The following is a 16,174-nucleotide window of genomic DNA, read 5'->3' as shown; positions in this document are numbered from 1 at the left end:
CACACACACACACACACACACACACACACACACACACACACACACACGTCACTGCATGATGTACCCATTTTGTTTCAGGCCTCTGTGCCTACCTGTGCCCTCTCAGTTTGCATATGATTTCTATCCTGTGGGTTCTTAGTTGAGGTTCACATGATTGTGCAGGGGGAACTGTGCTCAGCAGCGGTGCCAATAGGTGAGTTAGGCGGGGTAGCTCCGGCCATCACCAGCTTTCATGCAGTGCCTGGCACAGTGAGATGCCACTCCACTATCAGGCGCTACTGCTGCTGTTTATGAAGTTTTACCACCACACAAATACATAAAGCCGGCTTTAGGACTGGCCAAGATAGTGCAGTCCTCAGAGGCCAAGACCCCCTCGGTCTCATGACAGAGCCCCTGAAGCTGGTGTTGTTACGCGGCGGCTCCTCTTTGCCAATTTTTAGCTCATGTGGACTTGACCTTCAAACCAGCAGCTTTCAGCTCTCATGTCTGATGGGGGCTTGCTGACTGACCTTTTACTTAGGCCCAAGGCAATGTTTTCCTCTGTGACAAACTTGCCCACTGCCAGCTTTTTAAGAGCTCCCATCTTTATGAGGCAGGGCTCGGCTGCCTGGTTATAATCGGCCCTAATACCCGATAAACTGTGAACAATGGCCTCGTTTGAGAGGAAATATTAAGACAAAAAGACGTCTGCCATGTTGAGGCTGTGCTAAACTGGAGCACACAGAGAAGTTAGGGCACGTGGGATGCTGCCCCGGCGACTCCCTTAAGGGGGGGAGGCTCGGCGGCCCTCACAATGGACCATTATAAGGGCACCATTGAACCACGTAATCACAGCCCTTTTCAAAACCAGAAAAATGTGTCAAGTATTAGACAAACGTAAACTGTGCTTGAATGTGAGACTAGAAATTTCATAAATAGCAGAGTCCATTTAATCTGATCAAATATTTCAAGAAGGAAAAAAAAAAGGAAACAAGGCCGTTTTCATCGCTGCACAACAGTTTCCTGGCTTGGCTTATCATTTGAAAATGTTTAAAAAACATTTTTGTCTGAATATGTTTCTTTACTTATTAGATCTATAGGCCTTCATTTTTGTGGAGTACATAGTTTTTATATAATGAAATTAGCATCTTATCTATTACGGAAAATAATAAATACAAATAAAATATTACTTATTTAAATTATAGCACCCAGAGACCGACATTTTAGAGATTTCTCAGTGATTTGTCAACAGTTTCTATTTTGCTCACATGTATGTATAACATGTTGAAATTGGCATTGTGTTCTTACTTCAGTTATGACCTTTCCCCCTTCGTCTACAGGTCTATAAAGTATGGGCCTCGATGACCACACAGTACCCATCTCTGTACCTATCTCTTCATGGGGCAGCTGTATTCCTTCCCTGGGAGGCTTCTGGCAATTCCTGGAGACACCATGACTACATCAGCTGGGTTGGGGTTAGGTGTACATCTCCTGGCATGTAACAGGGAAAGGCCAGACATGCTGCTAAATGCCTAACAATGTACAGATAAGCCTCTACAGCAAAGAGCTATCTAACTCCCATCACAGTGCTAAAGCTCATGCCTAATCTAAGTCACTGCCTTATTATTAATCTAACCCGCGTCTCTTGTTAGATATCTATTAGTAACTGTTTTGTTATCAGAAATTAGTCATTAGCAAGTATTTCACAAAGGACCAGATGATAAGTATTTTAGCTTCTGTGGGGTGCATTTCTTAACTCTGTTTCCAAATAGTAATAGGTGATGCATAAATGAGAGGATAAGTGTATTCAGGAGAACTTGCCCTCAGTAGATGGTTAATTAATAGGCTGGGTACACTATAGTTTATATAGATGCTACATACATATATATATATATATATATATGCATATATATATATATATGCATGTATAAATATATATATATATATGCTATATTTTTGGCTCTAATGGGAGCCTTAAACTTAAAATCACTGTCCCTTGAACAGGGTAGTGGCTGGGTAGACATGTGATATGTGTGTTAGTTACTTTTATCATTTTTTTTTTTGTGACAAAATCTGAAACAACTTAAGAGGAAAGAGGTTACTTTGGGCACATATTTCCTGGAGAGGAACACACAGAAGCCTGCACAGCTCCATGTGGCCAGGTTTGTTATATCATGGCCTACCTTGGAGCCTGCTGTTACAGTAAGGAGTGCCAGGACTCTGACCCTTAAGGCCCACCCTCTGGCGACCCTCTTCCTTCATCTTCCCTGCCCCTCAAAGTTCCACAACCTCCCCAAATAACATCATCATCTTGGGATTGAGTATACAAATTCATGAGTCTGTGGGGACATTTCACATGGAATATGGTTTAGTGTCAATGTATCTTCTTTTTCATTTGAAAGTTCCACCCATTTGGTTTAGCAGATGAGATTGGTAATTTGATGTGCATTGAATATGTACTGGTCAAGGTCAAAGACAGAAGCAGGTAGAAGAGCTAAGAAATACTTTTAGTCATCTGAATGACAAGTGGAGATGGTTATGATTATCTAGTAGTCCCAGGAGAAGGTAAGACTTGGTAAACTTCTGACAATCACTGTTGATGGACTGTATATGTGACACATGGGAAAGAAAGGAAACAAAGGCCATCAAGTTGTTTGTTTGAAATATGAAGACTTTTGATCTATAAAGAACAGCAGTTCCTATAAAACCTTAGTGGCACGTGCCTGCCTATAACGCCAGCTGCTCAAGGAGCTGAAGCAGGAAGATTCCAAGTTCAAGGCTTACCAGGCCATGGAGTGAGTTTAAAACCAGACTAAGAACTAACTGATATCCTGTCTTTACCAAAACCAGAAAAGCCTGTGTTATAACTCAGTGGTGTTTGTCTAGCATGAGAAAGGGCCTGCTTCCACCCCAGTACAACACACACACACACACATACACCCCATGACCACAACCATCACCACCATCACCAAGAGTAACAGCAAGTGCACCAGCATTGGCAACAGCAGCAGGTTTCATACGTTTCAACCTTCCCACTATTGCAGTGGAGGAGCTGACTTGGAGGGCATGCTAATTGTGAGCTGTTTGCTGTGTAGACAGGTAGAGATGAGTCTGGAATTCAGAGAGGTCTATGATAGGGGCTTTATAGTCCCAAGACTGGCTTGCATTACCAGAGTTGTGAGTACAGACTTGAAATCAAGCTTGAGCCTTCATAGGTAAGTTGAAGAACAGGAGAAACTAACAAAATGGGCTCAGGAGCCATGCTGGAAGAGAGAAGGCACACTGACTGTGGTGAATTGGGCACCAAGTAAAGCATGTGGACTAAGCCTTCTTGCTGTGGCTGCATCATGCAAGCTGTATTTACAACTGGAAGACTTCTGTCCTTGCCTGGGTGGCTTCTTTTGCTGATCGGCTACTCCTTTCCAACATCAAATCTGCATTCAAACACCACAGTCTTCCTGGGTCCCTTTCTTAAACAACTTCTGAAGGTTCGGTTTCCTGATTCTTAGCTGAGGCAAAGGCAAGTTATTTGTTGAATGAATGAATAGAGAACATACAACTTTTTGATGGAAGGAAGAGTCCAGATGAAAACCTTCAAGTCTTACAATCCGGATGTAGTGTTTTCACTGCACTAACTGTGTCTGCATCTGTTGGAAGCTGTTAGTAAGGCAGGATTTTAGACACATTCTGCCCCACACCTATGGCTTCACACTCTGCATTTAACAACATCCCTCAATGATTTGCACATGCGTACTCTTGTATTTAGTCCTCTAGATATGGCAGGGAGACAACGGAGAATCTCTCAATGGCAGCCAGCTAAACTAAGGTGCTAAAACTGTCAAAGTCAGATCTCTTCAAAAGTTGTTTGGGTCTTACTGTCTCTCCTTTCTTTCCTAAGATTCCCTGCACTCTGCCTAAAGTTTGGTTATGAGTCTCCACATCTGCTTTGATACACTGCTGGGTAGAGTCTTTCAGAGGCCTTCTGTGGTAGGCCCCTGCCCTGTTTCCTGTTTTCTTTTTCTTCCAAAGTCCATCCTGTTTGCCTTTCTGAGTGAGGCTTGGTCATCTGACATGAACTCAGTGACTGGCTCTTTGACCACCTCCCCCTGATGGGGGAGCAGCCTTTCCAGGCCACAGAGGGGGACAATGCAGCCAGTTCTGCTGAGACCTGATTAGCTGGGGTCAGATAGAAGAAAAGGAGGACCTCCCCTATTTCTGGACTTTGAGAGGGGCAGTGAGGAGATGAGGGAGGGTAGGATTGGGAGGGGATGAGGGAGCGAGCTACAGCTGCGATACAAAGTGAATAAACTGTAATTAATATAAAAAATAAAAATTTAATTAAAAAAAGAGTTGTTTGGGTATTCATTCAGAAGTTGTCTTCATGTTGCCAGCATCAAAAGACAGTCCAGGGTTGCTGAATATAGCCTGAGGGGATCCAAAGGCCTCTCTCTACTCAGGAGAGACAACAGTCTTGACTCACTCCCCCCCAAAAAGAATTTCAGGATGACTTACTATGAAGCAAAGTTGGGGTTTATGAAGAGGTAGTACATGCTAGAGGTTTAAATGCACCTGTGTGGGGTTCTCATGTGTCTTAATAGTTATTTATGTGGTATTTTAGCTCTTGAAATTACATTGTTCAAAGGGTATAATTTACAATCAGATTCAATGAGTAAGCAAACTTTTTCCGTGAAGTTTAAGGCATGAGCTGGGCTACGTGTTTTTCTTAAAGTGTCTCTCCTGCCATAATGAAACTGCTAACGTGGTCTCTGAGGTGTTCAGCTTTAGGGATGAGAGAGCCATGCTGGTAAACACAGACTCAAAAGTCACGTATGCTCTTGCCTCAGGCGTGGCTCTTAGCTGTTCTAACTCTCTCAGAAGAGGAGCATCTTCTCTGCAGGCGAACTCCACAGCAGCCCTGATGTTATCAGTCCCATTGAAGCCCGTTTGTGCTCAGTTTATTTTCTTCGTTCCTTAAGAACGTCGTACAGTGTACTTTGATCGTACTCACCCCAGCCCCTCCCAGGGACACCGCCCTTTCCCTGCTACCCAGCTTTGTGTCCATTTTTATTTTCTTATTCAACTCATTAAGTCCAACTTTTGCTACCTATGTAGCTTTCCACTGCTTCACCTCTTCATTCTGCCAACAAGGAACACAAAGCAGATCCTAGAGTGAGAGGCTTCTTTTTCTTCCCAGGACCCCCTTATAGTTCCTGCCTTCCTGACCTGCTTCACTCAATTAAAAATCAGAAGCACATGTAGAAACTTTGAAGGATATTTTACGGTGTTATTCAAATGGCTTCTTTCTGAGAATGATTTGGATTGACCCACTCTGGGACTGAGTATAAAATTCACTGGTGGACAAATGATAGATGTTTGTGAACAAATGCATACAAGTTCTGTTCTCTATATTTTAAAATGTCTTAGTATTTAGTGAAATATCCGTATGTAACAACTGAAGCAATAACTGTAGGGAAAATATTAATATAATATTGTAAAAATTTCAACCCATTTATTTATTTATTTATTTATTTATTATTTATGAGTGTTCCACCTGTGCATATGTCTGCACGCTTTGTGCATGCAGTGCCTGAGGAGGCCAGAGAGAGCATTGGATCCCCTAGGACTAGAGGTATAGAGGTTGTGAGTTGCCATGAGGGTACTAGGAATTGAACTCAGGCCCTCTGGAAGAGCAGCCAGTAGTCTGAACCACTCTCTGCAGCCCTCCCACCCCAATATGTTTTGTGGGGGTCTCTAAATACTGTTTATCCTAAAACCAAAGCATGCATCCCTCTTACTAGCATGTAATCTGTTTTCAAAAGCTTCCCATTTTCATGCTAAGCTAGTGAACACTGATAGAATTCACACAAACACAGCAATTTGGAAGAATTTAACAGGCTCCCACAACAGAAACTTTGTGAACTGCTTTTCCTGATATTTGATGGGCCTTTGTCTGACTGAAAACAGGTTGGATTAAGCTCTCTCATCAGTACAGGAGGACTCAAGGCCTGGAGAAGTTAGGACTTGCTTAGTCATTTGTACTGACAGAGTCTGAACATGGCTGTCCAGTCCTCAGCTCCTTTTCTGACGGTGTTACTAGGCACCCAGCAGTCAGGGAACTTCCAGGAAACACTGGAATTTGAGCTCTGACTTCTCCGAAGAGCAACTCCTTTTCACCCAGCCCAACCTCCAAGGAGTGCCAGGAAGAGCCTGTACACAGACACCAAGACAGAAGACACACCCAGCAGTTTGCTGCCGAGCTATACTCCCAGTGTGTCTGCTTCATCTTATGATGCTGCATGAAAAATAGAACATTGGTTCTTTTTTTTTTTAATTTAAAAGATTTCACTTCAAAAATGTACATTATCAGCTGCCTTTGAAAATTAGGGGGATTAAGGTATAGGCTTGTATACCTCTAGGTATGCCTACAGAGCAAGTCAGCTTTAGCCTGAGTCCGCTGCTCTTTTAGAAGAAATGGGTTTCTTCCAGTGTCCTCAGACCCTCAGCTCCCAAGGCCTTATCCACAGCTGTGCCCTTCAGTGACGTTATTTGTCTATGGTGTCAGGGTTGGGAATACCTACTAATGCCCTGTCCCTAGCATAGCATTTCAGGTTCTCTCTCCCTCTCCCTCCCCCTGCTGTATGTGCCTGAGCATGTGTATATGCAGGCCAGAGGTCAACTTCAGGGTCTTCCTCAGTCACCATCTACCGTTTTTCTTTGAGACAGGTACTCTCACAGAAGCAGGAGCTCGCTGATATGGATAGTGGAGCTAGTCAGTGAATCCAGGCTCTGTCTGCCTCCATATCCACAGGGCTGTCGAGATTACAAGTGGCGCCCTGCTTTTCCTGTGTCATCTGGGTATTGAACACAGCTCTTCGTGTTTTTCTGCAGCCGATGCTTTACTAAGCTGAGCAGTCTATCTCCCCAGCCCTACCATCTTAACTTCTTTGCAAACCCAAAAGACCTGATAGAAATGTTGCTATGAAAATTGCACTCTCCTTCCCAACTTGAGTGTAGTAAAGGCCTCACTGTCAGCGGTGGGGAGAGAGCGAATGCCGTCCGTACTCAAGCATGACATTCTGATTCATTAAGGAAAGGGGCTCTTGCCAGTGAATTAATGTTTATTTTTAAATGTGCAGCCGCGTCTCTTTTTAAGGGGAGCAGTGAAATAAGCACATTCTGCTCACTGCCCTCATTTCGTGTTTATTTTGGTCCTGTCTATTGTCCTCATCATTATCACGTCTGGACCCTTTCACAAAACTGAAAATGCCTGTGAACCTCAGTGTGCATGTGAGGTCAGACAGGTTTGAGATGGTCAGCCGAAAGTACTTCAGTAGCCACAGCATTCTGACAAAATTAATGAATTGCAAATAGTTATGCCCAAAATACTATCACCTCATTTCAACAGTAAGTAGCATTTATTCCAATTTCTAAATATAGATTTGTCTCTTTTCTCACTTTGCTTCACCCTGGGAAGTAAATTGCTTTGTAAAGCTAGAAGTCATATCTATGTTCCGATTGCTCACGGTGAATGTCCTATGTTCTATATGCTTAGCATATATTCAGTAGATAGTGGAACGGATAGATGGAAAGGGCCATAAATACGTCAACTGTGGATGGTAACTTCTTCTCTTCTCGCTTCATGGATTGTATCGTACCGTTTCCAGTAAGAATTTCTGTGCTTCCTAATTTGAGGGTTAGCTGAGAACGGTGGTTTTTTATATTTTATTTTCTGTATAGTACCAACCCAGATTTCTGTCTGTCTCTTTTTCTCCCTCTGTCTCCCTGTCGCCCTCTGACCCTGTCTCTCCCCGCGCGCGTGTGTGTGTGTGTGTGTGTGTGTGTGTGTGTGTGTGTGTTACATAGAATAGCTTTCCCATTTGCTACCTTGAGGTTGAGAGGCAGGTTACTCATCTCCCTAGTTCAGAATAAGCTGCCTATTGGGACTGGGGCATAAGGTGAAGCTGCGAAGTTTGGAGACTGCCTTCCACACCACGAGCCTATTGCTTTGCAGTCACACACGGCATCATTATTCGGCCATTAGGGAAGTCTCATGTGTGACAGTAGCTTTTAGGCAATGTCTCTTCTGAAGGGGGCATCCTGCTCTTAACCTATGGCTGGAAGAGAAACACCATTGTCCATTAATACTACTGGAACGAAAGATGAATGGTGAATTGGCCTTGATCTGACAGTGAGCTTGACTTTGATAGCTCATCCTTTAAAAAGGTTCTTTTATATCTATGAAAAAAAAGCATGACGTCAAGCCGGGGGTTGAGGGGGACTGATATCAATATTTAAGACCAAACTAGTAGGAATTAAAAAAAAAAAAAAGTCCCTTGTGAGAACAGCTTTTTTTTTTTTTACATGCATAACTAATTAGCTTAGGTTATTATAAGCTGTGCTACTGTGATAACGTTTCCGGCGGTGCCTCGGGATGCCTTGTTTATGGTGCCTTCTCTATGCCAGTTGCTCTTCGAATTGGAATTACAGAAAGTAGAGGGAGGAGGAATAAGTAGTCTGCCGTGTCTCCTTGGCTTGGGGCTGCCTGAAACGGTGCCATGCTGGAAATGCTAGAATACAGCCACTACCAGGTGAGCGTTCGTTCCTGTCCGCAACCGGAGCCTGAGTGCAGGGGTAGGCATGGGCTGCTCAGTGTCATGAAGGCTGTTATACTAAGTACTCTATGTGCAGTAAGGATAGAGTTACCCCTTCAATGCTGGGTATTTTCCGATGTGCTCAGAAGTAACAGACTACACTTTTAGATACAGTGAATAGTCGGATTTATTCCCCTGGCATGTAGCTGCATTCTCCCCACCAGCTCTTGTTTCGAGTGTATGAGGTAAAACTGTGTTTCTCAGTGAAAAGTGACTTGAAATTGAATGTCATTGATTTTGTTTATTTAAAAAAAAAAAAAAAGATGTGCTTCTAATTCCTTGTTAATGTTCTAGAAAAGGACAGCAAATACCGTGCTGGCTTGTAAAGAGGCATGCCTTTCAAAGCACATGTATACAAGTGACATGCACTTGAATGCACTTACTTCATGTAGAATTACTGTTTCCATTGAGCCCGTTCATAAGTAGAATTCCGAGTGATCATGTTCTTGTGTATGAAAGGAAATAACCTATAACTCCTTGATTTAAACATGTCAAATGTTTCCGTTTATCTTCTATAACCATTTTATAGTTAGTTCTTAAGAATTTTGTGTGTGTTTGTGTGTGGGGTTTTTTGTTTGTTTGTTTGTTTATCTGTGAGTGTGATTGTGTGAGTGTGTGTGTGTGGTGTTGGGGTGTGTGTGTGGTGTTGGGGTGGTTGGTGCATTGTTGTTTGTGTGAGTGCATGTATGTCTTAACAGAAAGCTGTTCTGTTTGCCAAGGAAATAAGATAAACTGAATTGTGTATTTTCAAGTTTGTTATTTTGATTTTGTGTTGGGATTTTTGTAAACTTTAATAATTAGCTATGAGAAGAAGGGCACCAGGATTGAATGAAATGTATAGTTATGAAATGTATAATTATGAGGGATATCAAACAGGACAGTTATTACCCTGGATCCGAAGAGTTCTAAATCCTGTGATTTACATTCTCGACTCCAGTACTCTCACAGTCCTTCAGCACCGTGCCCAGGACCTTACAGGGACTAACATTCTGTTCTGTTGGTGGACTGGTCACTCTCATGATGTGCGCTACAGGAAGAGCTGTTTGAAACCCCGGAATAACACTGCTATCTTCTCTTCCCTTCATGGCCATGCTCAGGTGCAGACCCACCTGGAAAACCCCACCAAGTACCACATACAGCAAGCCCAGAGGCACCAGGTAAAGCAGTACCTTTCTACCACTTTAGCCAATAAACATGCCAGCCAAGTCCTGAGCTCGCCATGTCCCAACCAGCCTGGCGACCGTGCCATGCCACCAGTGCCCGGGAGCAGCGCACCCAACAGCCCCATGGCTATGCTCACTCTTAACTCCAACTGTGAAAAAGAGGTAATTCATGTCTCCTCTTCTCCTCTGTTTCTTAACACTCCATTAACTGTCTGTGGGATATTTTTTCGCCCTAAGTGATGGACTGTCCTTTGTCCACCTGGTCACAGTCACTGGCCTCTGTCCCAGATTTACCGGTGTGACCATGTACATGTCAGCCTCCTGTCACGAGGACTAGGTTACTGGGTTTATTGCACATGACAAGAGATCTGACGTGCTCTAAGCAGAATGTGGAGGCGAGGATGCTTCTTCCTTAATTCCCATTTCCTTCCTTAGATGAGTGTTCTCTTCCCTTCTATGCCTTCCAATTTGTGAAGTGGTGAAAATGCAGAGAGGAGAAAGGGAGGTGGAAAAGGAAAAGCAAAAATAGAAAAGGTGTGGGGCAGGAGGCTTAGAAGTTCTGCCTGCTGTGACCGTCTGGGATATTATTTTTATTTTTCACGGAGTTGGAGAAGGAAGAAACACGGACCGCGTGGGGAGAGATTTGACTGGTATGGCACATGAGGACTTAAGAGGAAAAGCAAGGCTGATTACACCATCCAGTCAGTCTCATAATGAATTGCTGCCTGATAAGTCTGCTTTGGTAGAGGCTGGATTAGAGACAAGACTCAAAACCCTCAAGCTAATTTCTGCATCAAAATTTGGAGCATAAAAATACCTGGGGGCACTGCTGGGATTCGGTACCTGTTATTTCTAAATTAGGAGATCATGAGTCTTCTTTTAGTGAAGTTCTACTAGGCCTTGAAGTGTTTTTATGAGTTCGCAAGTGACTGCCAGACAACTTTTGGTTGATTTGAGTCACTGGAGGGACTAAGTCTTTCCCCCTCTATCCAAACTGAGCACTTCTTATCCACCCATATCCCTCTTATGCCTCCATCCAAGTTCCCCTCCATTGTTCCATTTCTTGGTTAAATCCACTTGTTCGAAAGCTCCATCCATCGCATTGCTCTGCCACTAGTATCCTGCGAACGTGTTGTTGAATGACACCTGCAAATCCTCATCACGGCCGTCTCTGCTTATGTTTCTGCAGGCGTTTTATAAGTTTGAAGAGCAGAGCAGGGCAGAGAGTGAGTGCCCAGCTATGAACACACACTCTCGAGCGTCGTGCATGCAGGTACTGAACGACTCGGCAGGGCGAGGATGTAGCACTTGATAATGAGAATCTATATTTGTGAGTGATCACACCTCCTGATGACTTTGGGGCCTCTTTTCCTCCCATTGATGTTTTTTAAATAGAAAGAGCCATGAACAGGCTCATTTTCTTCATAATCACTCACGAATGACTCAAGTAACAACCGAGAAGATTAAACATGCGCGCCTCTGAAGTCGCCCACGCTCCTAAAGAGAGGGAAAAATATACAGACTGTTGTAAATAAAATGCACGGTGATTTAGTTGATTTGCATAAATCCCCGGCACATGTTGTAGAGCATTGCACTAGCTTCCAAAACATATTTGAAATCAAGCTCTGTCCATCTCCATGTTGTTTTAAAAATGGAACCTCACAATATGCTCCACATATTGTGAATCTTCAGTAAGTTAATACTGACTATTGAGCACTTCCCCAAGCAACTGAAGATCATTATTTCAATTCTATTTAGTGAGTAAACGGCACAATTTGTTTATGTATTTATGTACTTATTCAGCTGTCCATGACAGAATATAATATAAACAAAAGGGTTTTTTTTTCTTTTCTGCATATACTAGAGTATCTAATATTTTAATGCTACATTAAGGACACTAAATTTGCTCCCCTAAAACTGAGGTCAAATTTTATAAAAAGTTGTGTATAAGTCCCCAAGCTATTTTCCTATTCACCAACCCAATCGAAAGGCATCTATTGTAAATAAATAGAGCTGGAAATGGAAACTAACATGGAGTACACTAGCGTCTGGTTAGGTCTGACCACCAGTTATTTAGAGAAATCAGTTGCCGCGACTCATTCTTAGGTGCTCAGCTCTCCTGACTTTCTGACGAATTTGAAGGTTTCTCCTGAAATCGCGTTCATCTCCAGCGAGACAATGCACATTGTAGTCCTCATTTGGTAGACTGGCACACTGAGACTTCTGAAGGCTTGAGGCTTTGCCCTTTATCCGGGAAGAGGGGGAAGGAGTTCTGAACCCAAGCCTCCTGTGTGCTGGAGCCTCGGCTGTTTAGCGGGAGACACACACGAACACAGGGGAGCTCTGGGCATCCGTAGCTGTCACCGCGGGTCTGCACAGCGCTGCTTACACCCAGGCACAGACGCATCCGCCAACCACAAGCACACGGTGTTTTTACAAGGAGGTGTTTCCACAGACTCTGCCACTGCTGCAGTGCACACGTAATCACTTTTGTTTATGACACTAGCTGGCGTTTTGGTACTTCAGCAACAAAATCGATCTAGTGGGAATGTCAGCTCCACAGCCGTAATGGTAACCCCGTCCTGCTGTGCTCCCTGGGGAGCACCAGGCTCACTGGCAGCTGTGCAAAGAGGTGTTTGCTCTGCAAGTCACCCTACAGTCCTTGGAGCTCTAGCCAGCGGCCAGGGGCCCCCAGTGGAACACATGGGCTGAGATGGGGCTATGTTTTCCTTCTCCTGGAGGGCTGTGGGAAAGGAAAAGGGAAGTGGTGGCTCTCATCTTTCCAGTGTTAATGGAGGCAGTTCAGCAGAGCGGTGGAAACTTTGCTTGAATCACAGCCCACCTCTGCCCCTTGCACTGTGGCTCTAAGCAAGGCTGCCTCTCATTTTCTCACCTGGACAGTGGCTGCCCTGCTAGTATCCCTCCCCTCCCCCAGGGTGGTTGTCAGAGTGATAATGTACCCCAAGAAAACACCCAAGATGAGGAGCTCTTGATGCCTAGTAATGACTGAAATGCTAGCTGTTAAGTTTCCATCACACACTCCTGTTAGGGGGTTTCAGTAATGATTTTAGTCGGGGAGAGAACAATCACTTCTTAGACCCTGTCCCTTTGGGTAAGAAAGGACCAGAAAAGTTTTATTTGGGGGGTGGCCTTACACCTATTTCTCATTGTGGCTCTTTTTTTTCTACAGATGGATGATGTAATTGATGACATCATCAGCCTGGAATCAAGTTATAATGAAGAAATCTTGGGCTTGATGGATCCGGCCTTGCAAATGGCAAATACGGTATCGATGGCCTTTTTGTTTTTCAAGAAAATCTTGAGGTCATTCTGTGTTCATTCTCTTCCTTCTGAATTCGGTTTATTTTCCACAAGGATTCTTTGAGAAATTTATTCGTAATACAACGGTAAACAAGTGAAGAATTTTGACATCAGACATTAAGAAGCTTACTCGAGTTTATCACAAGCACTGTAATTAAACTCTGTGATCAGGAGCTCAAGTTCACCTTGTTTTAGTTTGTTTTGTATTTTTCTATCTCAGTGCTGGGAATTGAACCTAGGGCCTCACATATGAAATGCCAGCAATCTACCAATGATCCGTATCCTCAGGCATTCCCTTCTCTCTCTGTTTTTCTCTGGGTGTGTGCGTGCATGTGTGTGTACTTGAATGAAGCGTGTCCATATATGTGGAGAGCAGAGGCCCACCTTGGGTGTCATTTCTCCGATGTGGTCCCCCTGTTCTTGGTTTTGTTTTGTTTTGTTTTGAGACAGGACCTCTTAACCTGGAATTTTCCCGAGAGGGTCTTTGGCCTACAGCCCCTAGGTTCTGCCTGATGCCTCTCCCTCAGTGCTGGGACCACCAATTTGTACCAACAGGGCTGGGCTTTTATTTTGTGGGTTGGCCTGGGGATTGAACTCACTCAGGCTTCATGCCCGCAAGCACTAGACCAGACTCTTCAGGTCCCTTTTGAGAAAATAATTCACCTTTTGATAATAATTTCCACTTTCAATAAAGCAATCCAACTCCATAGCTGAGTGAATCACTCTGAACTGTGCTCCTCAAGGCTGCACCTGTTTGACGTAAAGGCACTCATACAATTTGTAAGTAGGGTCCAGTATTGGGGGGTGGTAGAGATGTTGTGATCCCCCCCAACAGCATGGCGTACCCCAGTTGGAGTTCACAAGCTGACCCTCATGAATTTCTAGCTGCTTTCAGTGCTCCTGGGGATCACTCTCCTCTGCAGCTCGCAATTCTGCCCATTCTGCCTATTCTCTTTCAGGCCTTATATTATTTACATTTTAATTCCTGTCTTACCAAAGACTTTTAGTAAGTCCCGTTTGAGCTGGCTTTCAGTCACTGTGTGATGGCCCCATGGCTGGCTGAGATAGCACCATGTTAGGTGGTCTGTGGGGGACTGTCTGCTCAGTTTTTCATGAGACGAGCACTCTAAGTTACCATATTCTCCAATACTCGTGTTCAAGAGACTGACCTGAATTAAGGAGAAGCAAGAAGGGGGTAGTTATTGAGGGAGTGTGCAGTCTGATTTTCAATGAGAAAAGTGCCATTTCAAAGTATATATAACAGAGACTATGTGTTCAAAAATGATAACTTTTGAATTGTGTAATTTCTTTTTTTTTTTTGTAAAGAGAAAACATTGTTTCACAAATTACTAACTTCTAGCAGTAAATGCCCCCAGCCAGGAACAAGACAGCCCCTATTTACTTATCAGTACAAAAATTCTGTTAACTAAGTTAACTGAGGTTTTTTTTTTCCCCAATATGTAGTGATTTCTTCTTGATCTTGTCCAAGTTGTTTTTGAATTTCTGTGGCGTGAGGATGTCCCCTGAAATCGCAAAACTTCTCCTTAAAGAGCTAGCGTCTCTAAAGAGCTAGTGTCTCTTCACAGCCCGCTTAAGCTCAGTCTGTAATTACTTTCGCATGTGTGGTTGTGTGGCTGTGTGGCTGTGTGTCTGGGTGTGTCCTGGCACCCCCACCATGTAAGCACATGGAGAGCAGAGGTTAGTGCTGGCTGTCTCCCTCAGTTTGTCACCAGTTTGGTTGCTGAGGCGAGATCTCTCACCAAGTCTGGAGCTCACTGCTTTAGTAGGACTTGTTAGCCAGTCTGCCCTAGAAGGCTCTTGTCTCAGTCTTCTGGGATCTCAGGCCGATCATTACACACTGTGTCTTTTTGTGTGGGTGCTGGGGACTAGGGTATTCATGTTCTCGGGGCAGGTTTTACCCACCGTGCCATCTCTCCAGCCTCTCACTCTGTGGTGATTTTTTATTTTTTATTTTTATTTTTATTTTTATTTTTTTTGAAGAACAAAGTGATCTGATCAAGGTGCCTCTGCCTGACTCTGTCTGTGCCTTGGCTCCCATGGAACCCTGAGCTTTCGTGCAGTTATATCTGATTAGATAGATGCACACTTTGTCAGTAGCTGGAATCCTGAGATGAACAGAAATAAGACGCTCCAGGAAGCTTCCACTAGGGAATTCAAAAATAGAGTCAAAGACAGGGGCGTATTTACGGTGTGATGGCAATGGCACGGTCTTCTCACAGGGATGCTGCCGAGGAGCTGTCCTTTTTGCCAGGTTGATAAATGCATACCTGGGCACACGCGAACATACTCTGAAATAACTTATTTTGTAATATCCTTGATTTTAGAGTAATTTTTGCAGTGATAAAGAACTTTGAAGTCACTGGACCCAAACCAGTACTCACTGCACTGACTTCCTCTTGCATATTGTTCAAATTCCTACAACGTTTTAGAGACTCTGCTTCCTGGATACCTCAAGTAAAGGAAATTTTCTAGCTCTAGAAGGAGGTAGTGAGACACAGTGGATAGTGTTCGTAGTCTGTGGGCTTGCATGCATGCTGTCTTATAGTCCCATGTTTCCACATCTGTGGGGGAGGGGTGAAGGCTACTAATTATTTTTAACTCATTTATCTTCTTGCCCAGTAAAGTATAAATAGCATCTAGCTTCGGAAATAGAAGCTGCCTTCAACCCTATTGTCTAAATTATTCCTTGTAATTTGTTAGCTGCAAGATCGAATACTTTTGATAGTGTTGGTTTATACAGCTGACTATTCCATCAAGGCTCAACAATATGTCAAACTCTCTGTTAGAAAAACTTTACTTAATAATCATGGGGCACGTCATAGTGGACTGCATATCAGCACCAGGTCCCAACTTGCACCCAGCTGACCTGCACTTGCCGATCCTTCTAAAGACAGTTGACGTGACTCCGTCCACATAGTACCTTCTCCATCTACACCGAAATTGAAGTTGGTGCATGGCTGCATTAGCTGATCACCCCCGAGAAGCTTTCCCAAAGCCGACAGAGCGTCTGTCTCCATGCATCCAGGGGACTGGGGTCAT

The 16,174-nt window shown here is 43.7% G+C and overlaps 1 protein-coding gene across 2 annotated transcripts in view; it reads left to right on the top strand.

Annotated features, from left to right (window-relative positions):
• Positions 1-16,174, top strand: part of Mitf (melanocyte inducing transcription factor) — an 81,602-nt gene that overhangs the window by 45,648 nt on the left and 19,780 nt on the right. For both annotated transcript variants that reach the window (XM_055628535.1, XM_055628533.1), the window contains exons 2-4: positions 9,728-9,955; positions 10,983-11,066; positions 12,984-13,079. In XM_055628535.1, the coding sequence (XP_055484510.1) occupies positions 9,728-9,955; positions 10,983-11,066; positions 12,984-13,079 (408 nt within the window). The remainder of the gene's footprint in view (positions 1-9,727; positions 9,956-10,982; positions 11,067-12,983; positions 13,080-16,174) is intronic.

Source organism: Psammomys obesus, unplaced genomic scaffold, assembly GCF_907164565.1.
Source record: "Psammomys obesus unplaced genomic scaffold, mPsaObe1.curated_primary_1811, whole genome shotgun sequence".
NCBI classification, from domain to species: Eukaryota; Metazoa; Chordata; class Mammalia; order Rodentia; family Muridae; genus Psammomys; species Psammomys obesus.
Note: the sequence above shows the minus strand (reverse complement) of the source record. Positions and strands in the feature narration are given on the sequence as shown.